Source organism: Diabrotica undecimpunctata, chromosome 2 (assembly GCF_040954645.1).
Source record: "Diabrotica undecimpunctata isolate CICGRU chromosome 2, icDiaUnde3, whole genome shotgun sequence".
Taxonomy (NCBI): Eukaryota; Metazoa; Arthropoda; class Insecta; order Coleoptera; family Chrysomelidae; genus Diabrotica; species Diabrotica undecimpunctata.
Window position 1 is genome coordinate 142,880,088 of NC_092804.1, and position 27,368 is coordinate 142,907,455.

Consider the following 27,368-nt stretch of genomic DNA (forward strand, 5'->3'; position numbering starts at 1 on the left):
TTAAGTAATAAATTATATATATCAACAAAGTAAATCCTGACAATAATTAATATATAAAAAAAATGATAAAAATTACAAAATATTACATACCTTTCAATGAATCAGTACTTAACACAACAGACTTGTTTCCTTATTCAATACTACTACCACTAAGATAGTCTTACTCCAGGTTTACAAATAAATGACAAATGCAATGTTCTATTTTTCTATATGTTTAAATAAAAATTGGTTGGAGAAAAGTCAAACAAAAATTTGTTTATTGGCTTGTATAGAGAGTGGTAAAAACATAAATTGTAAATTTAGTTTTAAAGAATGTTTAAAAAATAAATAAAGTTAAAACAATATAAAAACACTTTTTGTTCATATTGTCATGACTTATATTAATTAAAAATATTCATATGCTAACATGTGATGCTTCCCTAAAACGACAGTTTGCACATCTAATTTATAAATTAAAACAAACTTAAATAATAGTACATCTTAGTAGTACGCTTTCATTCATCTAATTTCTCACTCAATATAACCAAAGATAAGAAATGTATAAAAAATCGTACATTTATATTACTGTCCAACAGAACTACCAACAAACTTATTTTTGTACTGTACTCAATATCTCGCAACCAAACGTTTCCTATGAAAATATTAACAGTAAAGTCACAACATCTGCAAGTTCTAATATCAAACATTCGAAATAGATCTTGTATACAGAGGTATACAAAATTATTTCTGAAACTGAACCTAATTTGATGTGGTAGTAATGGATTTTGGTTCAAATAAATTGAAAAACCTAATTAATCAACAGACAAATTTCATTTGATGCTTGTCTGAACTTTTTTATAAATCCAGTGGTAGTATTCAACAGCTTTTTGTTGTGTCGTATTAAATGCTTCTACGACCACTCTCTGCATGTTTTCCGGTGAGAGTTGGCCCCTAAAACAGAATGGATATATAAAAATTTTGGTTTCTTTAGAACGTCAGTATAGAAATTTTATTCAAAAAATCTTAACACTTTGTATTTATATTTGTACTTCAATTTTTTTATGTCATAAATTATGGGATATCACAATGTATGAACCAAACACCTAATAGCATATGGAATGCTAGAGAAGGAAAAGTAAAACAAGGTTTGTACAATCATAAAAGTAAGAATAAAGTTATCGTTTAAAAAAAACTAGCCTTTGCTTTACTTTTTTAACTTGATCACTATGGTTTTCAATTTTATTGTAATACAGTATGCCTCAATACATTAAAACCATATACAAAACTTCTTCATAAAAAATTCTACATGGTCTTACACCTAAAATCAAGTAGTGTTCTTATTAGACCCTTCTTTCAGTACCCCAGTTCTTTCTGATACGTGGTAAGGTTTACCCCTGGATACTTGACATCATTGGTTCTTTCTAGTTCCTCCCCAAATAATTTCAGCTCACTCAGTCTTGTATGCTGCTTCTTATTAGTAAAGGCTATAGTTTAGTTTTAGAAGGGTTCACAGAGAGGTTCACTCTCAGACACCAATTCTCTATGTAATGAAGGGCATATTGCATCTAATCCTCAACGATACTAGGAAATTTTCCTTTAGTCATGATTACAATATCGTCTGTGAAACCCTAGACTCTGTTAGAGATCAGATGGTAGAGATAGAGCAATATATGATTTTTTTTACTATTTAGCTACAACCAACTTGCTACAACAAATTTTGGTAAAATTCAAATTATTTCAATTTTTTTTAGCACACTGTGTATAAATATATAAATTTTAATTTGGAATAGTCAGTTTTTTGATACAATTTTATATTTGACTTATTGTACGGGGGTTAATTCAAACGTGGTTTTATTATCCTAACTTTGACCTGTGGAATAATTCCGTTTTGCGAATTTTCGTAAAACCTTATTTTTCGGTTGCAACCATGTCTCCTAAACATTGTGTTTTTTGTTTTATGTCAAAATATGCCTTGGCTCATTTTTTAGAGCCAAATGAATTTGCCAGCCACAATTTAGGACTTTTTTTAATTATGATTATTTTGGAGTTATTTTATAATACGACGAGGTGGCTTTGGTGACTGGTATCATTATGTCATATTGACACTTTCATTTTGTTTACCTATGATTGATCATGGTTCTTAGTGTCGAAGATTGTGCGAAAACCGTTGTTCTGGTTGAAGATGGGCGAAATTATGAATGTGGCTAGAGTACTACACACTCATCGCTCTACCATCCAAAGGGTAGTGGAACGTTTTATAAGAACTGGAACAAACAAACGTAAAGCGGGAAGTGACAGGAAGCGCAAAACTACCGCTTTAGATGATCGTTTTATACTAGTCAATGCTTTGCGGGATCGTTACTTATTTAACCTCGGTGCAAAATCAGCTTCAAGAGGTTCGAGGCAACAATGTAAGAGTATTTACAGTTCGTCAAAGATTACATGAATTTGTTTTGCAAAGTTGCAGACCAGCAACTGGGCCCAAATTACTTCCACGGCACAGAGTTGCTAGACTACAATTTTCCAGGGAACATTTACATTGGAATTTAGGACAATGGGTTCTAGACTAAACTAGACTAGAATTTTCCAGGGAACATTTACATTGGAATTTAGGACAATGGAGTAATGTTCTTTGTAGAGTACTGTCTTCATTCATCAGATGAGAAAGAACGAGTATGGCGTCGAACTGAAGAGATTTGAGGAGTGCGATTTCAGTACCCGCGTTAGCCATGGAGGGGGTTCGGTGATGGTATGGGCAGGAATATTCCGAGAGACGCACAATGAATTGGTATTTATTGAGGGTTCGTTGACTGCACATCGGTATATTGAGGAAATTTTAGCGAATCACGTAGTACCCTTTTCTCAATATATCAGCGATGATTTTCTATTAATGCAAGATAATGCGCGACCCCACTCTGCAATGTGTGTCAAGCAATATTTAGAGGAAGTTGATATTAATAAAATGAACTGACCAGCGTGTTCGCCAGATCTGAACCCAATAGAGCACGTTTGGGACATGCTTGGTAGAAATATTAGAGGTCGCGAAGTCGCACCCTCCTCAATTAAAGAACTTCGCTTGGCTCTAGAAGAGGAATGACAAAACATCCAGCAAGATGATATTCGCAACCTCATAGACAGCATGAGCCGACGTGTACAGGCAGTTATAGAGGCTAGCAATACAAAGTATTAAGTTATTTTTTAGTAGTTTTTCTTTGTTATTTGCGTACTTAGGTTAAGTTACATTTAATTTGTTTTGTTTTATGTTTTGTTATTGTTATCATTGTTCATTAAAACCAAGAACATCTCGTTGCTTTTAATCATTACTTAAATAAAATAAAGTGCTTCTGGGATGTCGATATGACATTCCGTCGATAACAGATACCAAAGCCGCCATCGTCGTATTACAAATTAATACAATAGATAATGGTAATAATAGTAAAAGTCGTATATTTTGGGTGGCAAAGTCATTTCGCTCCTAAAAACGAACCAATCCATATTTTCACGTTAAACAAAAAACATAATACTTAGAAGACATGGTTGCAACCGAAAAACACGGAATTACGAAAATCCGGATAAAAAACCACCTTTCGATTAACCCCGTATAATAAGTCAAATACAAAATTTTATTAAAAAACTCACTATTCTAAATGAAAATTTATAAATTTTTACAGTGTGTTAAAAAATCATCAAAATGGGATAAAAATAAAAAAACTAAAATACTTTGAATTTGACCAAAAATTTCTCCGTTACGTTTTTTGCATCTGAATATACATATTTTTTAAATTAGTTAGTTTATTTCAATTTATTAGTGTACATTAACGGTCGTATCTATTTCTGAGAACCTAGCTGACTGGAACTAAGTAACAATTTTTCAGGCATTGCTGGTTTCGAATATTTTGCTTATTTGGTATCTTACTAATTAATTATATTCTAAAATTTCCATCCAAGAGACTTCATAATTGCAGAAAACATGTAATAATTACATGTATTACCCTCTACGATAAAATGTCTCAAATGTTTGACAGTGAACTTCAAAACGACTAAAAATTTATAAAATACATACAATTTGTATTAACTTTTTGCAATTGTTTGATTGTTAAAGAAAACTATAAAATACATAGAAGAGCAGAAGCTAATTTTAATAGTAGACATACCAATTGAAATATTAATCATTCAACTGCTATGATAATGTTATATATAAAACAAAATTGATACATTCAAAACTAATGAGAGTATTAACAATAATAATAAAACGCTGAAAACTGGTCGCCAATTAGAAAACACAGCTAAGAAATAATCATCTTTAGCTTGACAATCCTTTGTGGATCCTGGCCTACTCTAAGATTAGTCGCGGTTCTGTTCGGTTTCGGCGACCTGTTGCCATCTTCTGATTTTTAATACGGCTAAGTCAGTCTCAACTCTATCCAACCACCTACTTCGCGGTAGGCTTGTGCTTCTTCCTACATGTGTTCCTGTGGTTGATGAACGTTAAAACATCTGATTAATTAAATAGTTGGTATAATTCGAAGTTACATATTTTGCGTCACTACCCTTGGTCGTTTAGAGCTCCAAATAGTTCGCGGAGTATTTTCCGCTCGAATATTCAGCAAGTCTTTCATGATTTTGCATTAGAATCAAAGTTTTTGTCCCATATGTGAGGACTGGCCTCAGCAGTGTTTTGTATGCTATTTGTACTGTATGTAATTTTAGCATTTAAATATATTATACGGTTTGAACTTACGAGACATATATGGTTTCTTTGCACAAATTCAATGACACTAAAAATACTTTGAGAATCGCACATATTATAACATAAATAAATGTTTAATACCTCTAACTAATTCAACCTTTTAGTTATAAAATTTATACTTACACAAATACTTCATTTTTAAGATAGTCTACACCTCTGTTGAAATATAAAACTGATGTTACATACACTTCACTTATGGCTTTTTGTGAATTCTCAACTAGTCCTGGTAAATAAGCTTCAACCTGAAATTAAGACATGATATTTTTGTAAAATAGTACTAGGATATATGAAACAAAATGTAGTTTCCGTATTGTATTATTATAAAATAGATGTAATATTGAAATTAATTCCACACCATCAGTATGAGTATGTAAACCAATTAAAAATACAATCATTTCATGACAAACATGATATAGTCAAAAAACCGCCACCCTACAATTTATTTAATTTCTTTTTATTTTAGTAAATTTTGTGAAAAACCCAGTATAGTCATTTATTTCTTTCCTAAATATTTCTCACGATATAATTTTATGATCGCTTTGCAAAATTTATGCGGAAATAAAAAATCCCGTTAAAAATTTAGCACTTAACATATTATTAAAAAGTTATTTAGCAAGGTTCTGAAACTACTTTCTTGTGGTATGCCAAGTTTAATATTATATTTTTATGCGATTAAGCCACCATTATTAGTTGTGATTGTGGTAATAATCACATTTTTAAATAACTAACGTTTGACGTTTCGATTTCCACTCCAGAAATCGTTCTCAAAAAATGTTTTTATACAAATTCTGAAAAATGTATAACTAAGGTTTTTGTTATTGGTTATGTTCAGTATTTAAATATAATGTACGGCCACAACCACAACCAATAATTGTGGTTTAAGGTTTAAAAGGTAAGAGGGAAAGATGCTGTAAGTTGAAGGTAGAAAAGTGGATCAGACTGTGTGGGGAAGGAGGAAATGCCCGCCTGGGAGTGATGCCGTACTAAGAGCAATGAGGGTCTTCCACGCGCTACCTGGAACGAAACAAGGAGCTTCCTTGCTGACAGTCTGTGGATGAATGAAGGTAATGCTTCGGAAGGGATGCAGGCCTTAAAGAGGCCATTCCGCTTCCGGATCGCTGGATGACAGAGGAGGTTCTGGTTTAGCAGGTAGATGTTCGGCGTAGACTCGGCGACGAGAGGGCATTTTAAAGTACCTCGGGAACTGTCGCCGGGAGTACGAAGAACGAATCCTGCATTAAGGTCAGTCAGGTGGCGTCCTGGACTGAGATGTCTTTTGAAGAGTCCAGACCCCCCTCTATAAAGACGAAAAAAAAAAAGGTAGATCAATATGTCAGAACTGCGTCACATTCAGCCAAAAAGACAAAACTAAATCTGGAGAAAAATATCAAGCTTCGGTTTCTAAGTCGGTCTAAGTTCGGTCGAAAGAAAAAGAAAGTTCGAAAGAAGGAAAAGAACAAGATACTTTTAATGAAGACTTGTACCGTGCATTAATTACTTCAAATATACCGCTTTCAAAAATATCAAATGAAAGCTTAACTTCTTTTTTAAAAAAATATTATAAATTGAATATTCCAAGTGAAAGGACTCTAAAGAGAAACCATGTCAACCATGTTTTGCACTCATCAGTAATAGATAATATAAAAACTAATATTAGTGACAATTATTTCTACGTGTGTGTTGACGAAACCACTGATTCCTCAGGAAGATATATCGCTCATTTAATGATTGGTGTTCTAAGCGATCAGATCTTACCAATCTCCTATTTAACTTCATGAAAGCAATTAGAAAAAACCAACTCTGCAACAATATCACATTTTGTACAAGAAGAACTACCAAAAATTTTTCTTCCTGCAGCTGTTCCTAGCCATAAATTATTACTTTTTTTATTTGATGGTGCACCATATATTGTCCAGGCAGGACACAATTGAAAAATATTTTATATTAATACACGTTACTTGTTTAGCACATAGAATGAACAGAGTTGCGGAAGAAATTAGAAAAATTTTCTTTTGTAAACTCCTTGATATCCAGGCATAAAAAAGTATTTCTCAAATCTCCTATAAGAATTCAACTTATCTACTTCCACCAGAACCCGTTCTAACACGATGGGGAACATGGTTGGAAGCCGTTTTTTTTCTATCCAGACTATTTCGTAGATTTAAAAAATAAAATCGACGCTTTAACGGATAAAAGTTTCCAGTCTCTGCTAGATGCGAAACAATTTTTTAAAAACAACATTCATCAGCAGCAACTTTCATTCAATAAATCAAATTTTAATTGGCTTCAAAAAACTATTACTCAATTGGAAACATCAAAGTTGTCCTTGGTAAAAAACATAGCCTTAATAAAAAAAAAATAGATCGACTTGTGAAAATGTTAAAGGTGACAATGAAAAAGATATTTTTCAAAAATTTGAAACAATAATTCAAAAAAACAAAGGTTTTCAGAAACTTACTGAGGTAGATGACATTCTTATTATGCACACAGAAGTTTTTATTGGAAAATTTTGAAAAACATTTGTCATTTATTGTTTTTATAATTCTAAGGAATAGTATTTTAATCTTTTACTACTTTCATTACAATTAATTAGTACAATTACATACATACAGTGCACAGATTCTAAATGTGCCGGTGGGAGATGGATTCTATGCGCTGTATTATAGTCGATGTATGAGAGAAAGTTTTCAAAATAATGAAATAACAAATAATAATATAAAATTTGTTATTTCATTACTTCGAAAACTTTTCCTCTCATACACCAACTATAATACAACGCATAGAAGCCATCTCCCACCGGCATATTTAGAATCTGCGCACTGTACTTAGCTTTTAAATTTATATTGTTTTCTAATTATTAAAATAAAGATTAATTAATATACCATTATTAAATACACTCGCGATCATAAAATCCGGGTCATCTTGAAAATTTAAAGTTTCTTAAATATTTTTGCCTCTGGTGCATTAATAACCTTTTTTTTTGGCTAATGTATTTTTTATTTGTCATCAATGTTTGTTTTGAAAGAAAAAAAATGATGTTTTATTGTTTTTATTGAAAAAACAGAAAACAAATCAAATTGTTGATAAAACAGACATACGAAAAAAAATGGAAAATACAGAACGTGGTAAAAAATTAGTGAAATTTCAATGACCAATATCGTGTATTGCCTCCCCTTGCTCTAATAACCTCTTGCAGACGACGGGGCATACTCTCAATTTTTCTCCGGATTACATGTTGTGGTATGTTATTCCACTCTCTCACTAACAGATCCTTAAGCTCCTGTGCGTTGTTAGGAGGAGGTGTATGGGTTTGAATACGTTTTTTCAAATCGTCCAAGAGATGTTCGATGGGATTCAGGTCCGGAGACCCAGCTGGCCAGGGTACCCTCGTCGTTACAACTTCGTCCAAGTATTACATACTGATCATGGCAACGTGCGCTCGCACGTTGTCCTGCATAAAAACGGCGTTTTCTCCAAGCCCTGCCATGTTGGGCATAACATGTTCTTCCGGAATCTCCGTAATGTATCTTCGTGCAGTTAAGGACCCATTTTCGATGAAGGGTAATTCTGTGTGGAAGTCGGAAGATATACCTCCCCAAGCCATGACCGAGCCTCCACCAAATGGCATTCTTGGAGCAATGCAAGCTTGTGAAAATCGTTCACCGGTTCTCCTCCAAACTCTTACACGTCCATCGGATCCAGTTAGGCAGAAACGGGATTTATCTGAAAATAACACTTTGCTACAATCGTTAATTCCCCAATGCGCGTGTTGTCGAGCAAAAGCTAGTCGTGCAACTCGAGGCACCCGGCGAAGTGGCGGTCCTCTAGCCATTACCCGAGAGGATAGTCAAGAAGAACGAAGTCTTCTTCTGACTGTTCCAACACTAAAATTGCGATTTCGTACTTCCTCTAGACAATTTTGATGCATAACCGCAGTTGAGGTCCGGTTTCGTAAAGCCTGAAACATAAGGAAATGGTCATCTAGTGCCTTGGTCGTTCTTCTTCGTCCAGAGCCAGGTCGCCTGGTTAGCAAACTTGCCTCCTAGAAGCGTTGAAGCACTCGTTGAACCGTAGAAAGGCTTACGCCAACAGTTCTTGCGACTTGCCGTTGAGTGTGACGGTCTTCCACAAGTGCAACAATTTGTCCCGTTTCAACAACAGTCAAAGGCATTTTTGTCAAAAAATAAACACTAATAATGGCACTAATAACCACTAATGGTGGCAATAATAAACGTTTGTCCGTTGCATTTGAACAGAAAGTCGAAGTACAAACGAGACATTTAAATCAAGCGGAGTTACAGGTAGCGTTCATTTTGGGAAGTGTGCACTTTACCGCGAAATCGGCACTATTGGAATTCTTTGTTACAAAGGAAACCGCAACAATTCTCAGAAACATGCATTAGTTTGTATTTGTGTTATTATTATTTACGATAAAGCTCGTTAAAAATGAAATATCGGTGATTTTCAAGGTGACCCGGATTTTATGATCGCGAGTGTATATGTTTCCATTGACAGTATGCATATTTTCTAAATCAAGTTTATTAATGACTATTGAGAGACAACAAAGATTATGAATTCTGTGAAGGCAATGAGGAATAATTTAGATAAACTATAATAGTTTAGATAAATTATATCGACTAATCTCTGTACAAGAATTATTTCACTTGACTTTGTTAATTAGATTTATTTATATTATTAATTTGTTACTAATTAACTACCATCGATTTTTCGGTGGTTAAATATTTCTTTAATTTTACTGTATATACATATTTATTGAATTATTTAGTTTGTTTCAATTTAGCGCAAGGTAGTGTGTCATTCGGTATACAAAAAAGGTACCAGGTCCAGTGATATGCTTCAACCACTAATTTAATTATCGGTGGTTTTACTCAAGGTACTCGTTTTATTCAGGCTGAGTCGACCTTGGAAATATTTTAAAATATCTCCGAACCAGGGCATCCCGCGACAGAGCGAATAAAAATACATCTTTCGTGTCCAATAAAACAAAAAACAAAAGTATAAACGGTTATATTTTTTTCAAACAATGTATTTTATAAACAACGAATTGTAGCTTATCATTAAAAACACTTCCAATAAAAAAATTCCTTAATGAATATTTGTAAAATATGCGATATCATCTAAGTAAATATATACTGAAGGCAACAATGCTTGAACAATCATTTCTGTATCAGGCAAATGTTGCAAGCTACACGATAAAATCCTGTTTCCTTTGATCAAGATAACTTTAATTTGATAAAACATTCGTAAAAATAAACATAAAATTATAATGACAAAAACGTTCAGTATAATTAATGTCCGTTTTCGAATTAAATTTTTGGTATTTTCTCTTTTGCTTTTCCAAATACTTAGCATATTTAGTATTTTTATAAGAATATTTCTGAATATCTTATGTTTCATTTGCCGTTAATTATACAATAAGTTTCGTTATGTATTGTGAAGATTACATGAGTTTTTACAATTTGGTTCTTGTTCATGTTTGCTTTAACTTTTTACATAATTCATTCAATTGTTATATACTTAAGATATAATCTATTTATTTCTTCTTTTACTGAGCGAAATAAAATGTTTGGTCAAAAATTAATTACCTTTACGGTTTTTTTATTCCATAGTATAACTCTCCAAGAGTATCCAGTTAAAATTGCAGAGTGATCGGAGCAAAATTGATGGAGTTATAGGCGTTTATGAGTGAGTTAGGTAGGTGAGTGAGTGAGTAAGTAAGGTGAGTGAGTTAGGCGAGTGAGTGAGGTGAGTGATTGAGGTGAATGAGTGAGTGAGAGATGAATGAGTGAGTGAGCACTCACATAGAAATTGGAATAAGTATAGTGTCAAGTTCTTTTAATTATGCACTCGCGGCAGATGACAATCGAATTACTTCTTCTTATTGCGCCGTCTCCTTTCGAAGGTTGGCGATCCAAGTGGCAATTGTAGCTTTGGAAACTGCTGCACGAAAGATTTCTGTGGGTGAGCCGTCAAACCATCTCCTCAGGTCTTTCAGCTACGAGTTCCAGCATCTTCCAACTTATCTTTTGCCCTGAACTTTACCTTCCAATATGATTTGGAGTAATTCATATCTTTCACCTCTCAACACATGACCCGAAACCGTAACATCTAATCATTCGAATTCTGAGCTCTAGACTAAGGCCTGATCTTGTAAAAAATGTTTTCATGTTCATGAGTGTTTTCCTCGCTTGTTCGATACAATACAGATTAAATAATAATAGCAGTGTTAAGACCCAACCTTGTCGCACTCCTCGTCGGATTCGTATATTTTCGGATACTGTGTACTCTATTTCAATTGTTGCCGTTTGGTGCCAATATAGTTCTGAGATAATTTGCAAGTCTTGTTCGTCAATTCCAGTTGTTCTCAGAATTTCGATCATCTTTTGATGGTTAACGCAGTCAAATGCTTTTCGATAATCGAATTCGAAAACATGCATATGTTACGAGCAATGTCCAAAATTGGACAATCCTAGCATTGTACGGAAAATCTTGTCCACACTTCTAGCATTGTACCCCTCTACTGTACAATCTCCGAAAGAGACATAATCGTCGGACTTCGTATAAAAGAATTGCTGTACAAAAGTTTGAGAGAATATGACAGATATCGATTCATATCGATTTTTACAAAGACAAATGTTATTAAAGACAAACATCAATTATAAATCCATATCCAAATCCAAATCGGTTATAAATCCATAATTAATTAGGGTTTCTGAGTTCTGAATTGTAGGAATAAATTATTTTAACCTATCATACACATCTCTTGAAAATCTGAAATGTTTCACAAACATCTTCCCTGTGTTATAGTGACGTATCTCTTGAAGCTTTGAAATGTTTCACTGATATTATCACTCTATTGTGAAACAATTTCTTCTTATTATTTATATTTTAGCTTGACACAGCATTTTATCACATTATCGATTCGACAAAGCACAACTCTATATATAAATAAAAAAAATAAAAAGTTCAAATAATTAACAAGAAATGTTCGATTTTTGATTTGGTGTGTCGCTTGTCAATAATAATCGATTCGAATCTATAAGCAAGACATTGTACAGTTTGGAGTTCAATGCTAGAGGTGGACAGTAATTTCCGTACAATGCTAGGATTGTCCAATTTCAGGCTTAGCTCGTAAAAAATATATATCTACAATCTACATTCATGTAAATTGCAGATATAATTTAAGTATTTCGAAATTGACATTGTCTGGACCGGTGCTTTTCCGTTCTTCTGAGCTTTTACTGCATAAATAAACTTCTTCTTTTGTTATTTTTAACAAGGTCTATCATCGTCAAAAAGTGTCTGAATGTATTCTTTCCATCTCTCCAGTTTGTCTTCTGGACCTATAATTATCTCGTTTTTTATTATTTATTAATATTATTTCTTATCTCTTTCTGTGTCTATCTGTCATTTCTTTCACTTTTTTATGGACATTAAAGGTGTCGTATCTTTCCTGAAGTTGTTCAATTTCTAGACATTTGGTTGACATTCAGTTTTCTTTAGCTTCTCTGCACTTTTTTCTAATGATTTTATTGACTCGTTTGTATTCTATTGGGTTTGTTTTATGTTTTCGTCTTACGTTCATGAGGTCCATGATCTCTTGCGTTATCCATTTTTGTTTTTTGTTGTTTTTCGTGAACCCAATGTCGTCTTCTTGTATCTTTGTTATTTTCGTTTTTAGAGCAGTCCATGTTACTTCAATGTCTGCCTGTACAAAGTTCCTTAGCGTTTCTTTCTCAAGCTTGATACTTATTTCATTTTCATTCACTATCTTTTCAGGGTTCTTCAGTTGTGAGATGTCTATTTTTCTTGACACTTTTTCCCTTTTATTTTTAAGAAATCTTTTTGCCTAAAATCCATTATAACTGGATTGTGATCGCTATGAATGGTAGCTCCATTGAATTCGCTATGAATTACTAGAGCGGATAAAACTGCTTCAGATGCAACAAAAAAAAGCAGAGTTCGTCGAAAGCAGGAGCAAAAATATGCTCTAAATATTTTAGCAGAAAGTATGTCGCTATATGGGCCAGGGATAGACGACACTGTGTGAGTATAAAAAACAAGCTTTTTTTTAACGCGTTTTTCTCGTAATAATTTTTTCAAGTCGGTGTTCACTGTATCTCAAAAACTACTTGATCGATCCTTCTCAAATTTTGCACACTTCTTTTATAGATAAATTACTAGGTCGCAACATCGAGATATTGTCCATTTTGTTGATATAATTGATTTTACATCAAATGAGTCAAATTTTAACAACAATATTTCGAATATTCAAACATTTGAAAAAACGATAAAATGACGAATATCTCGATGTTGAGATCTAGGGAAACTCATAGGCTAACAAAATCTTTTTGGGTTTTTGTCAACAGATGATCCAGTTATAAGTTACGATGAACACAGCAAAGTAACTTTTTTTTTTTCGTCTTGGGAAATTAGCTGTCATTTTCTTAATTTTTAATATTTTTGACCCATATTTCCGATAATACTCTTAAAATATTGTACTATAATGTACTAATGTTATGTGAGTTTAATTAAGTACGTAAGTACGTTATGAACGTAGTGATCTTGCAGTGGGATCTCGTACTATAAGTCTATTTATTTTTTTTGTATTCTCGAATCAGCGTTCCCTGAACAAAATTATCAACACCGGCTTTGGAGTCAGTTAGGCTTTATAACTAGCCACAAAAAGTTACACAGAATGCAGTCTACCCGAACAAAAAATTATGTCCATGTATATTGTATTTTTTGACCTTAAGTAATGATTATTTATTTTACTATAAGTATCGAATGATAAAACTTTTATTATGATAGGATAATATACTCGTACATTGTCGAAATCTAGCATTATAAAATTTGTAATGAATTAGTAAAAAATTAAATTACACGTTCACTTACCGATTCAACAACAACAGGATACTTCTCTACGATAACATCTTTCACGTTAAATGCAACGTTACGACCAATCTTTCCTAGATTAACGAGCAACTCAACATAAGGTTCTGAGAACACGGCAACATTTTGTTGCAAACCTGGGAACTGTTCTTCAATTTTTTCACTTGTCCAATGTAACCCGCCCTTAGCTTTGTCTATCGCCAAATGTGAGTACTCGCATACTTTATATTCTTTTAATGTTTTCCTTGTAAGAGAATCTGAAAGAAAAATTAGTTTATAGTTTTTCGCAAATTGAATATCATTAATATTGTTCGGTTATAAACACAACTGTAATAAACTAATGGAAAATATAAGCTTTCTTGATAGTGTTATTACTATTTTAAAAAAATGTGTTCTTGAGGCTGCTTTCATGTACGGATATATCTGGTTTTATTAATTTTTTAGTTATGCTTCACCGCATACATCGGCAGCTTAGTTCACGTCAGTTTTTCAAGACTATAAAGTAAATCGTCATAATATATTAGGTTATAACTGCTAAGTTTAGCATTAGACCAGAGAATTTAGCAAACAAAAAGCCGTTTTCGTGACAGTATTTGATACAGGTATCTAACAACTGTTTTTGATAAATTTGGTGATAACAATATAGAATAAACAAAAAGTGCAAAATATTAAACGTCGTTTTTTTACTTATAAACAATATATAAACAATGTTATAAAGGTGAAGACCAGTAAGGTAAATTATACGGAAAAGCGACACAATTTTACTGAAAACGCATAAAAACATCTTTTAAAATGAGCGTTTGTAAAGTTATTTTTGTTAACTTGTTGCTAAATTATTGCAAAAATAGCTTCAAAAGTCGAGTTTTAGAAAAAATTTTAAAAATTTTTATGAAAATACACAAAAAATTTTCATTTCGCGTGATAGGGACAATATCACATATATTCATGTAACACATTTCACGAAGTTTTACTTAACAGTTATTACAAGAATGTTAATGTAAACTACTGGCCTGTAGTTGACTGTATATCCGAAAGCACGAAATTGCAGAGAAAGGCCTATTTTATCAAATTAGATCATTTAGCAATTATAGTATATTAAAGTATAAGTGGACATTGAGGTCTTTAAAACACGCGCGATTTTTCGACATGCTCGAAATAGAGCAAGTGTTTTAAAGACCAGTTATCCACGAATACTTTACGCTTTTTTTTTTATTGGTACACTTTGAAATCATGTATTACTACAAAAAATTCAAATAATTAATAAGAGCTAATAATGTAAAATGGTTGAATTTATGATGTACATCAGTATACCTTTCGTTATTATGAAAATGAGAAAACAAAAATTAATTTACAATCTGCCATATCAGATTAATTGTTATTACTGGTTGTATATTGCTTAAAAGAAGAATGAGAAGAATGTTTCAAACATTATTAGGAGTGCCATTAAGAGGGAAGGCGCAAAATTTCGGGTCAATGCTTTTTAAACGCATTTATTTTTTTCGAATCATGAGAAAACTAATAAGTATTTTTGAACAATTTAAACGCACATTTTTGCACATTTTATTGCCAAGTGAGTTTGATGGAAGCGCAGATAAACTGCAGTCATTTTTAGATGCATTAGAACTCCTTGAGAAAATAGCGATAGGGCACGAGGAAACAGCGATAACATTAATCAAAACAAGATTAACCAGTAAGGCCAGAAACCTTATAACTAGAGAGGATACAATCCAAGAATAGTAGCGGCACTGAAGAGGGAACTGAGAGGCGACAATCCGAAGACGGTAATAGCTAAATTGGCGAAGAAAAGACAAGGACTTAAAGATGCAGCGGTCTATGCATCTGAAGTTGAAGAATTAGCAGAACAGCTAAAAGTTGCATACATAGCGGAAGGAATGCCATTGGAACTAGCTAAAAATAGACAACGGAAACTGTAGTTGCAACAATGAAACGCAACGTCAACACAGAAAAAGCTAAATTAATATTGGAAGCATGTAACTTCACAACCACGCACGAAGTAATGTCTAAATTTTTATCGATCAACGCGACAGAAGATAGCACAAAAGAGTGTTAAATTATAGGAAAATTACGAAGCAAAAGAAAGGACAGCACCAGTATAGGAGAGGATATCACAACAAATAGCGAAAAATAATTACGCGGACAGTATTTCGAGAATAACATTGCATCAACTAAAGGAATTATACATAGATAACACGCATATACTAGCTATAACCCGATCTCAATCAAGAAGAAAAATGGAAGAAACAAGACAAGGATACAGAAAGTAAACCTACATTACAGCCGGAAGTCCACAAGCAACCAGTAAGAAGGGTACTGAATAATTTAGAGGCGCATAGACTACCAATTTTGTCTTTTGGAGTAGACCAAATCTCACCAAGACTGAGCATTCGGATCAAAAACAAAATCAAGTGCAGCTAGAGCATGGCCACAGGATTCAATCACTTTGATTTAAGTCAAATGTTGGCACAGCTTGATTCGCTGGCGGTAGAGAATGCAGTACGTAAAGTAAAGATATAAGTAAATGATATTATTTATAAATTGTGCACAATTAATGAATTTGTAAAAGAAGGAAAGAAATTATTGAAAAATATAGAAATATACATATGCGAAGTACCAGAAACAATAGAGGACGACAAAGAAAAACGTAGGATAATGGAGGACTATCATAACCACCCGATGTTTGGGGGTCATGTAGGAAATAATATAATAATAAAGAAACTAAATGCAAGATTAAGTGTTTTCTTACGTCTTTTAGTTTGCCACGTAAGAAAATACATTAAACAATGTCATAAATGTCAAATTAACAAACCGAAAAGACTACATATCGAGGAATTCGTGATATCGGACACTTCTTCAAAACTATGGGATATAGTGTACATAGACACGATAAGTCCATTCCCTAGAAGTAATGAAGGCAATAGATACTGTATCACAATGCTGTGTGAACTGACGAAATACGCAGTGAGTATACCCGTGTACAACAAAGAAGCCGAGACAATAGCTCGCGGAATTTTCGATCATTTTATACCAACATACAGACTCATGAAACAAATCAGAACAAACCAAGGCACAGAGTACAAAAATGAAGTAATGCACGAACTAACAAAAATGCTAAAGATAGAGCACAACTTCTCAACGGCGTACCACCCACAATCGATTGGTGAATTGAAGTTGTGAGAAAGTACATAGAACATTGAACGAGTACGTGAGATCATTCATAGATGAAGACAGAGAAAATTGGGACGTGTGTTGCAGAATGTTCACATACTGCTACAACATAACCCCTAACGCGTATCATGGATATACACCGTTCGAATTGCTATATGGCAGTAAAGTAAACTTACCTGAAGACCTTACACGAGACGTTCAACCATGTTACAACATAAATGCCTACTACAATGAGTAACGCTATAAACTACAATTCGCACACGAGAGAGCTAAAACCGTCTTATTAAAGCACAAGCTTATACGTATTTCGTCCTTTCAGGACTCATCAGAGCGACTCAGTAAGAAGCCGTTTTGTTTATTTTGACTACCACGGTAGTCGTAGTCAAAATAGTCAAAATTAGTCCGTAGAAAGGCGAATGTAAAAAATAATAACAGGAAATTCGTTACAGGTAATACACAATAGATATAGTACAAGATCCCACGGCAAGATCACTACGTTTATAACGTAGTTAATCAAATTCACATTTTTACATACATTTAAGAATAGTAGAATACATTGATAATAGGTTTCCGGTTAAAAGTGGCCGCAATTAATTATAATTCAATTAATGGTAATTCATTTTTGATCGTTCATTTGCGGCCATTTTTTCTCAGGCAACCTTATATCATTATATTAAAAAAAATTAGCTTTAATTTGAAGTCTTTTATTAAAAGCGTAATTTATTTAAAAAATAAATGAATGAAATAAAATTTTTGTTCAAAAATTAATTGCCATTAATTGAATTAAAACTGGCCACTTTTTGACTGTCAAACTGTTATCAATGTATACCTTATGAACGTGGTGATCTTACAGTGGGATCTTAGACTAATACGCAAACATTTCCTAGGTGATCACGTGGAATGGATTTTAAATTGGGTTGACTATAATAATTTCATATTCAGTCCAGTATCGTTGATATCTCTGCTGATTTGTTGAACATATTTTGGTTAGACTATATGACATTAAACAAAAATTTAGGTTTAAAGAAGTTAAAATATAAAACTCAATTACTTAACTAGATAAAAATAATTTGGTCAGTACTTTTAACTTTTAAGCTTATTCATAAGGTTAACAGTCAATGATTCGTTTGAATGATGTAACCTGTTTTACACATCAAGGTCAATCAATAAGAATGTTTAATTATATTTTTAATAGTTTTGTGAAGAGAATTCATATTTACAATATTTTTATATCACCATTAAATTTAGGACTAATTATAGAACAAATAAATTGCTTATTAAAAACAGTTTTTGTTTTAAAAATAATACTCAGCATATATAGGTACTCTAGGAATCAAGGAGGATCTAGGATTTTTCGAGGGTACCAGGCTGATATTTAATTTTTCCAAATTGAAAATTGTCCCTTTTCAAAAAAATGAACAAATTAGCGTTTGGCCATTTCACTAAAAAGTTGCGAATTAATTTGTTTATAAGAGACAACAAAAAACAATTTTTATTATAACAATAAACAAAATTAAGCTATAAACTTTGAAAATCTGGCTAAGAGTTTTCGTCTCTGCTAGTGTTGCCCAAAATCGGTCTTGGTCTTGCAGTCTTGGTCTTGTTCTTGCGTTTTCGCAAGACCGAGACCAAGACCAAGACTGCCTAATTTTTGCAAGACCAAGACCAAGACTAACCGTGCAAGACTTGAGCAAGAACAAGACTAAGCCTGCGAGACTCTTGCGTCTTGCAGTTAGGACTGAGTGTGGTTTTAGGCAGTATAGTAGTTCGGGTTTATGCTTAGAGACTCTATAAGACGCAAAGAAGTATTTAATAAAAATTTGGAAAATTTGACTTGTGCATTACGAAAAATACCATTAACATACATAGCGTATCAAAATATTCATTACAAGAACACTTAAAATTTTGACACATACTCAGAGGTCATAATTACAATCTAAAAATAAAATATTTCGTACATTCTTTCTCAGCACACGAATTCTTCGCTCTGAAATAAATTGTCCAGATTTTGATAATAGCCCCTTCTAATCATAAAATATTATCTTTGCTTTGCGACGCCGACAGTAATATCCTATCGAAACTTTTTAAAAATGTGTCACCTTAGCTGATAAAAAATAATAATAAGGTTAGCATATTTTTTCCTTATAATTTACTTACGAGGAATTTAAAACCACAAATCTTATCGGCCTAAGACTAAAACATCGTTTCTGCTGAGTGTGCGATGAGATTGCTGAAAGAGGCGGCTAATATTCAAAAGTAACGAGAAAAACAAACAAACAGATAATGCCGATTACAGTGTAAACAAAATACCGATATATTTAAAGTAACGAAGTAACGATATATAATTCTCGGTTTGGTATTCGGTACTTAGTGTATTGGATAGTAACGAATATAAAGTAACGAATAATTACTTTTTTCTACATTACTAAACTTCATTTCCAATCAAGCTTTCCTTCGAGTCTAATGTAATAATTGTTTTTTATCTAATCCTTGTTGTTCTCGGAGTGTGAAGTTTACAATTTGACATGAGTGACGAAGATTCAAATAGTTCTAGTCGGAGTAATGAGAGTTGGAGTCATAGATCTAAAAGACTGAAAAGCAAATTTGATGAGTTTTTCAATAATTCATGCATCCCAAATTGCTTTGTTTAAATTGTGCCAATATAGAAAGGTTGAAATAAAAATGAAAAACAGGAACTCTTCAGGTTTAAGGAAGCATCTAGTATCTTTCCACAAAAAGGAATCACAAATATTTCTTCCTGAAAAACCAAAATTAGGTGCAAATATCACAAGCTTTTTAATAACCGCTGGAAAACGTGGACAGGTAAGAAAGAATATACTTATTACACAATTATATATATATATATATATATATATATATATATATATATATATATATATATATATATATATATATATATATATATAGCCCAGAGCCCAGAGCCGCCAGCTCGGAAGACATTTTCGAGTGGTGGAGGACGCATGAGACTGAATATCCGACTTTATCGAAGATGGCCCGTGATTTTCTTTCAATATCTGTAACTTCAGTACCTGCTGAGAGATTATTTTCTAAAGCATGGTTAGTAATTAAAAAACATAGAAATAGGTTAAGTGATGAATCAGCAAGATGATTACTTTGTATTAATTCTTGGTCAAAGGAATTAATATAAAGTAACAGTAATGTAAAAGGCTATTGTGCACTGTGTGGTATTTTATTTTTTATTTAAATAAATGGAAAATTATATAACTCTTTTATTCCAATTCATATAAGGTGAGGGTCCATCAATCCCTTTCTAGACAGATAATGTTCTTTAAAATACACTCAAGTTTATGTCATGAATTTGGTTATTTTGTTTTTTAACCATGTTTGTGCATACGTAAGCTTGTTAAAAGCAAACGTTTATTAAGAAACAGATTGACTCCCGTGGGACATGGTAGATAGCTCAGTTAGTTAGAGCATAGGCACGGATCGCTTAGATAGTGGGTTCAAACCCCACCCAGTATCAGTTGTTTACACATTTATTAATTTGTTTGGTTATGTTATTTCAAGCTTAAAATGTACCTACTGTGTTACGTTGTTCTAAGATCTAAAGTAACGTTTAGTAAATAGCAATAGGCTAATGGGTATTTGCGAGACTTGCAAGACTCTTGCTGCAAGACCAAGACCAAGACCAAGACTGGGAGCGCAATACCAAGACCAAGACCAAGACCAGGTATATTGGTGCAAGACCAAGACCAAGACTGTCTAAGTCTCGTCTTGTTCTTGCATTTGGGCAACACTAGTCTCTGCTCTTTCTAAGATTCTCTTTCCTCTCTGTGTCAGGTCGTGTTTCTGCCGCGTATTTCATTATTGGTCTGATGACGGTTTTATAATTTCTGCCATTTATTTCTTTACCGGTATTTTAATTCTCCATACTGTTTCATTCAGGCAACCTGCGTCTCGGTTTGTTCTATTCACTTGATCTTCCACTTCATATTGCCTATGAGCACATGCGCTTGGCTGTATAATAACTTCCAGCCAAAGTCAAAATTTCACTAGACAGTTGCGACGTTGTTCAGTGAATATAATATATAAATTTATATGCCGACGACGTAATATAACATATCTACAACTGGGCAAAATATCAGAACTCTCTAAACTCTGGTTAAAGACGATATTAACAGGTAAAATGGATGGACAAAGAAAGAAGACTTCCTCTCTCATAAGAAAACTTAATACATATTTTCTAAAAGAACCTAGAGGAAAATCCTAACCTAACACTTGAAAAAAAAAAATACAATAAATTCTACAAGCAGCATTAGATTTTTCCGCATAATTTTTGACAATAAACTTAATTGGAAGCAACACTTCAATTATATCATACAAAACTATATGTAAAACTTGGTAAATATCTACAACAGCATTATAAGACTGTAACTGGAATATGGGTGAATTGAATTATAGAGTATAACAGCTCTCTTGTTCTTACGAAATAAAAGTACTAACTTTTCAAACTAATCCAAATTATAAAAACCTGATCGTATCAACAATACCAGCAATTTATGAAAAAACAAACATTGCCCTTCTGTTTTATATGCAAATACAAAAATACATCTCTCTCTATCTACTTTCCACCGCCTGTTACATAAGGATTCGTCTAGGAGGGTTGTTCTGGTGTGATTTTACTAGACGTTTTACCCATCTTAATCTTCTTATAGTAGATATCTGTTTGTATTTGAGGTATATCTCATAGTTGTACCTCCTCCTCTAAATACTGATTTCACAGATGCCATCGAATATTTCTCTCAGGCTTGTTCGTGCAAATATGAGTAAGAGGTCAGGTTTCGTGATACCTAAGGAAAATTCCACCCAGAAAGAAAACTGAAGGAAAAACAAGATACAATGTACACTTACAAGAAAATTTTAAACTCAAGAACACACAACATTCATAAAATACCTAAAGACATCAATATATGTATGAACATACTTAGTATAATCTATGATACATGTAATATAAAGTAAAAAAATGCCTAATGAACTAAAATGTGGTAGTTTAGTTAGTAACAATTGTAAATCTTTCGGTTTTAATAGTCTATGGACAAAATTTTTATCAGTTTTTAATGTAATACTCATGTAGTTCTATTGTAAATGCAAATGTCCCTAAGCGGTCGAAGTCTTACTTCTATAAGAAAAAATCTACAGCACTTAAAGTAATCGTTATTCTTATTGTGCTAAAAACTATTATAATAAGCGTAATTTAAATGAAATAAATCAGAAACTATCTGCATAAAAATAACTAAATAATATTTTAGCATAAGCATAATTTTATTCTATACAGCAAGATTGTTCTGAAATAAGACTGTCAAATATGACCTAAGTGATAACTTGTGCATTGTAGATATTACCAATGATTAAAACTACTTAAAATAGTATTTAATTATGAAAATAAAAACAAAAGTAATCTTGGATATTGATAAAATATGTTTAACACTATTGAAAAATTATCTTAATTCAAAAAATTATAAAAAATACATGTAACGTTCATAATGCATATGTTACATAACTTCTTAATGTAAATAAATCGATAGTATTCATTAACATTGACATGGGCCCCAATGTTAAACCAATTTATGGATAAAAGATAACGTGACTTTTTTTAACAAACGGATGTTACAAAAAGGTGCTACAGAGAAATATGGGAAATCATGTTTCACAATAGTAAACATAGATTTTGTTGTAAACTGATGGACGATATCCATGTAGAAGTTGAAGAAAACGATTTATTGTTGAATGTCTGTACTTTCTCTCCAAAAATTTGACACAGTATGACATGTACTATAAAATTATTTACCTATAAAATTAATTAATTACTGAAATTTTTGCCTATAAGATAGAAGCATTTCATATGTTATTGAGTTCAAATTAAATAACACTGAATGAAAATATTCACGATAATTTTAATTTCTTCGCCAAATTGTGTTCTATAGCCGATCGGATGCCGCTGGGTAGCAAAAGTGGACTAAAATTGTGGAAAACTTTAATTTTCACAGATTAAGCAGGTAGTCATGGTCATTATTAAGATAACTGACAGCGGTGTCCCTATGCAAAGCCAAAAGAAAGTCGTAAGCCCAGATACCCTAGCGTCACATATAGCAGACATCTAGGCCACACAATATATGGAAAAACAAGAACTTACAATTATTAAAAATGAAACCACGAGAACTGAACATTCTCGCCCCTTTTCCAATGAAGACATAATAAGGAGACCCCTAAGGATGTTAAGCTAGTGAAAACTCTGAATTCCTGATAAATTGATAAGTATATAAAAAATTCGCTGGGTCGATTTTTCAGACATGAGAGGAACTGAAACATCCCAGAAAAGACTAATGGCTTTAAAGTAAAAGCAATACTAGGCCTAGCAAGGCTGCTCATAACCCAAAAAAATACACACCAATTTCTCTTGTCTGTAACAAACTACTTTATTTTGTTTGATTGTTATCGAGAGGCTTATCTTCTAATAGAATCAGGCCAGAGCTGTTCCAGGTGACCAATTGAACAAGCAGCTTTTTGAAGTTAAAGGACCAGGTAATTGTTACTCGAAACGGATTTCCAACCAAAATTAATAACCTTAAAGCGCCACTTACCATTCCAACTGCCATGCTGTTTGATATCATAAGAAATTACACCTCCAACTGCCAATGTCAACAGAATTAAAAATTTGTATGGGAAACCTCCTTTCTTTTTGATTGCCAATTTCTCTTGGATTTTCTGAAAACAAACATATCAATTTTTATCATGTATCATATAAATTTCGATTTCGAAAAAACACAATTTTAATTGAAAATGTTAAAAAATGAAGAATAAACTCTATAGCAAACATTAAGCAAGACATGGATTGTCGTCAAACTTATTCGTTAACATTGGAGATAATCCTATAAACAAAGTGACAAATGTTTCAATGCGCAAGTCACTCCAAAGTACATTAATACAATGCAAATAAAATAAATTCCAATGTAAATCAAACTCTGCTTTTTTAACACGCTCTTGTTATTAATAAATCTGTTGGTTGTAAAGTCAACTTTTGTGAACAAATCACTACTAGGGAAAATTTTCGTTATTTAAAAAAGTATTGACAGGGAATGAAGAAATGATTGACACCACATTACGAAATGCGGAATTAAGGTACGAAAGTGTTGGTATAATAATTCTTTATTTAGCAATTTCTTATCATTTTTCCTTTCAATATACCTGCTGCAGATCATCTTTCAACAGGCTGTCGAATCTCTGTGCCAATTTTTGGTTTAGTTCCTCATAATCAGTCATGGCGGGTTCCTTTCAAGCAGGTTTTGGTTTTTGAGAACAACAAGAAGGCGCAGGTTGTTAAATCTAGGGAATATGGCTGGTGATCCATGACTTTGACCTGGTTTTGGCCAAATAGTTCTTGACAGAGGACATGTTTTGAGCCAGCAGGTTGTCGTCATCTTTCCACATTTGGGCCTCTTATTGCTAAGTCTTCTAAATAGTAAATAATGATTAACTGCCTGATCTTGTGGTATCCATTCCATGTGAACTACACGCTGTATATCGAAGAAAACTGACTTCTACTGCATGGTATATCGCTTGGTTTCAGGATCTTGTTGAAATATTCATGTTTCTTCACAAATTATGACCCTTGACAACAAGTCTGAGCCCTTCTGTTCCGCCGTTAGGAGTCTGGGCACAAGTTTAGCACACATTTTCCTCATTTTTAGTTCCTTATGCAAAATTTGTCATACAGTTTTTTTTTATTAATATTCCATGTTCAGCAATGGCCCTCACTTTTTGAAGTTACAGGGCCACCGGGCCGCTCATAATCTTCAACATCCTCCCCTCCCTCTGGAAAATGTGTAGACAATGATCCCCTCTCTTCAAAGTGTCATAGCTTTTCGACGCGAACTTAATGAGTTTATAACAAAATCTTTCACTTCACTCTTTTTGCTACAGGCCTTGTAGACACCCGTTTTCCAAAAACTTTGTTATTTCCCACCATTTTTCCAGGTTTCTTGCTTTCTCTGACAAGTCTTGCTTTACTGCTTCCAACCATTTTTTCGTTGAATGTCCTCTCTCTCTCCTTCAGTATTGTTTTAACATTTCCATTCTCTGGCATTCATATAATGTGACTAAGCCATCTAGCTCTGTGGGTTCGTATTTTCGCCGTAATTATTGGTTTGCCATATATCTTCATTATTGTTCGTCTTGTCTTGTTCGTCTTCTCCAAATATTCTCTGCCGTCTGTATTCCTCCGAAAATTTTTGTGAGCATATTTCTTTCCTAGATCTCCACTTTCTTTTCTTCTTGCTGTTTCATAATTCATGTTTTGTTTGCTTACATCTGTCTGATTACTGTCTCGTAGTTTAGCTGTTCTTGACACATTTTTGCTTTCAGTATTGAATTTAGTGATCCTACCGCTCTGCTCACCTTCATTAATCTTTTGTCTATCTCTTTTCCTACTTTTCTGTGTTCGTCATGGTTATTCCTGATTATTCAAATTCTGTCACTTTTTCAAAACTATAGACTGTCCCTGCTCCTTTTATTTTGATATATTTGCTAACATTTGTTATCTCTCCTCTCACTTCCATATACTGCGTTTTTGTTTGGTTTCTTGATAGTCCATATCTCTTCGCTTCTTCTTAAAATTTCTGGAAAACTTGTTTCTAGATGTTTTTTCGTTCTCTCTAGTATCACATCATCCGTGTACGCCATACACTGTTACTTGATATTGAAAATAATCATATTTGTGCTCATATTTGATCTTCTTACGATTTGTTTTAATACTAGGGTTGAATAAATTCGTTGATAGCGGATCTCCTTGTTTTAAACCTCTATTCACTGTGAACTGCCTTGAAAAGCTCTCTTCCATTGTTAAGCTATTTCTCGTGTTCCTAAGAATCATTCTCACTAGCCTTATGAGCTTTTCTGGAATTTCTAATGTTCTCATGGACTCATATAGCATCCTTTGGTTTATGGAAACATACGCCTGTTTAAAATCCATAAATAAGATATACGTAATCGTAAGTTTTGTTTGTAGCTATTATTTTGTATTCTAATTTTAACATACTTATTTGATCAATAGTTGTTCTTCCAAGTCTAAACCCTCCCTGGTATTCTCCAAACACTTTGTTTTCATATATCATTATTCTTTTCCTAATAATTTATGCAAGTATTTTATAGATCACTTCTAAAAGTGCTATAACTCTACAGTTTTCGCACTCCATTTTGTCACCTTCTTTCTGCAAATTATTTTAACTTCTCTTCTTCTAGCCACATAGTTTTCTATACTCTATAGTTTTCACACTCCATTTTGTCTCCTTCTTTCTGCAAATTCTTTTAACTTCTCTTCTTCAAGCCACATAGTCATCAATCATATTTTGTGAATTTCCTCTGCCTCTCTGCCCTTTCGACCTGTTTTTTTCTTGCCAAAGCATTCCTACATTCTTCATCAAACCAGTTTTGATGTCTCTTTATATGCACTCTCTCTTCCTATACACTTTTCCGCTGCTTCTGACATGGATGTCTGCATGGTCTGCCATTTTCTTCTATTGCCTGTTTGGCTGGAAAGGTAGTCTGTTTACTACCTGTTTCTCTTGAAGGCGCTCTAATTGGCAATTTAATCTGCCTTTAACAGGTTTTCACAGTTATCGATTAACACTCATCAAGCTGATAGAGCATTGGACGGGTGTCGTAACTCTCAGCCTTCCAGTTCTAATCTGTTCCGAAATAGTACTAGTGTCATTGTAATGAATAACTGGGGCTTAACTACTTAAAGTAAACATTTAGAAATTGAAGACATATGGTGTACAGTGTTATCAAATAATGTGAGCAATATAAAATAGACAAAATACCAAAAGGCGATAAAGGACAAAAACCTTAGCAAAATACCAGAATAAAGTAGAGTACATATTTCCATGCTTCCTACCAATTTCAACGTTTCAGAACCCAAGACAGACTTTAGGCATTGTAGAACTCTTATGTCCTTTGAAGAACATGTTTTTAAAAATGTCTTGAGCTCAGTAAGCCTTTGTAGAACCCATTTTAAAAGAAGTGATGACCTCATTAAGCCTTCTATATAAAGAACCTCCAGTTTATTACTGTACAACTGGCGAGAGGCACTCTTTAAGCTCATATTTAGCAATAGTTACAATATGTCATCTGCCTATTTGAGCTGATGAAATATTGTTTTGGGCGCATATAGTAACTCTCAGCTTTTAAATTCTAGCCCATTTCTAGTAATACTTCAGATTTCATTATAACAATCAACTAACAAATAAGACTACAGTTTGCAACACATTTAAATATTAACCCATTTTAACTTAATTAGTCCAGCCTGCATCATACCAGTTACCATATTGGCCTCTACAGGCGTATTTCCTTCTAACCATGCTCCACACTAGCAACCCATCATTGTAGCTAAACATTCTTACTCTATTCTATACAATTCAGAAACATACTGAATACTTAAAAATACATCATTATCTTAAAAATCTAAATATATTTTTTTGTGAAAAAAACATTTACTGGGTTT

At 33.0% G+C, this 27,368-nt stretch overlaps 1 protein-coding gene across 1 annotated transcript in view; it reads right to left on the minus strand.

The window, feature by feature from the left end:
- Tmem214 (Transmembrane protein 214) overlaps positions 1–27,368 on the minus strand; it is a 79,443-nt gene continuing 52,075 nt past the window's right edge. The window contains exons 6-9 of the mRNA XM_072521913.1: positions 23,452–23,575; positions 13,646–13,899; positions 4,853–4,971; positions 1–930 (exon numbers count right to left, since the gene is read on the minus strand). Coding sequence (XP_072378014.1) covers positions 810–930; positions 4,853–4,971; positions 13,646–13,899; positions 23,452–23,575 — 618 coding nt within the window. The 3' untranslated portion in view covers positions 1–809. The remainder of the gene's footprint in view (positions 931–4,852; positions 4,972–13,645; positions 13,900–23,451; positions 23,576–27,368) is intronic.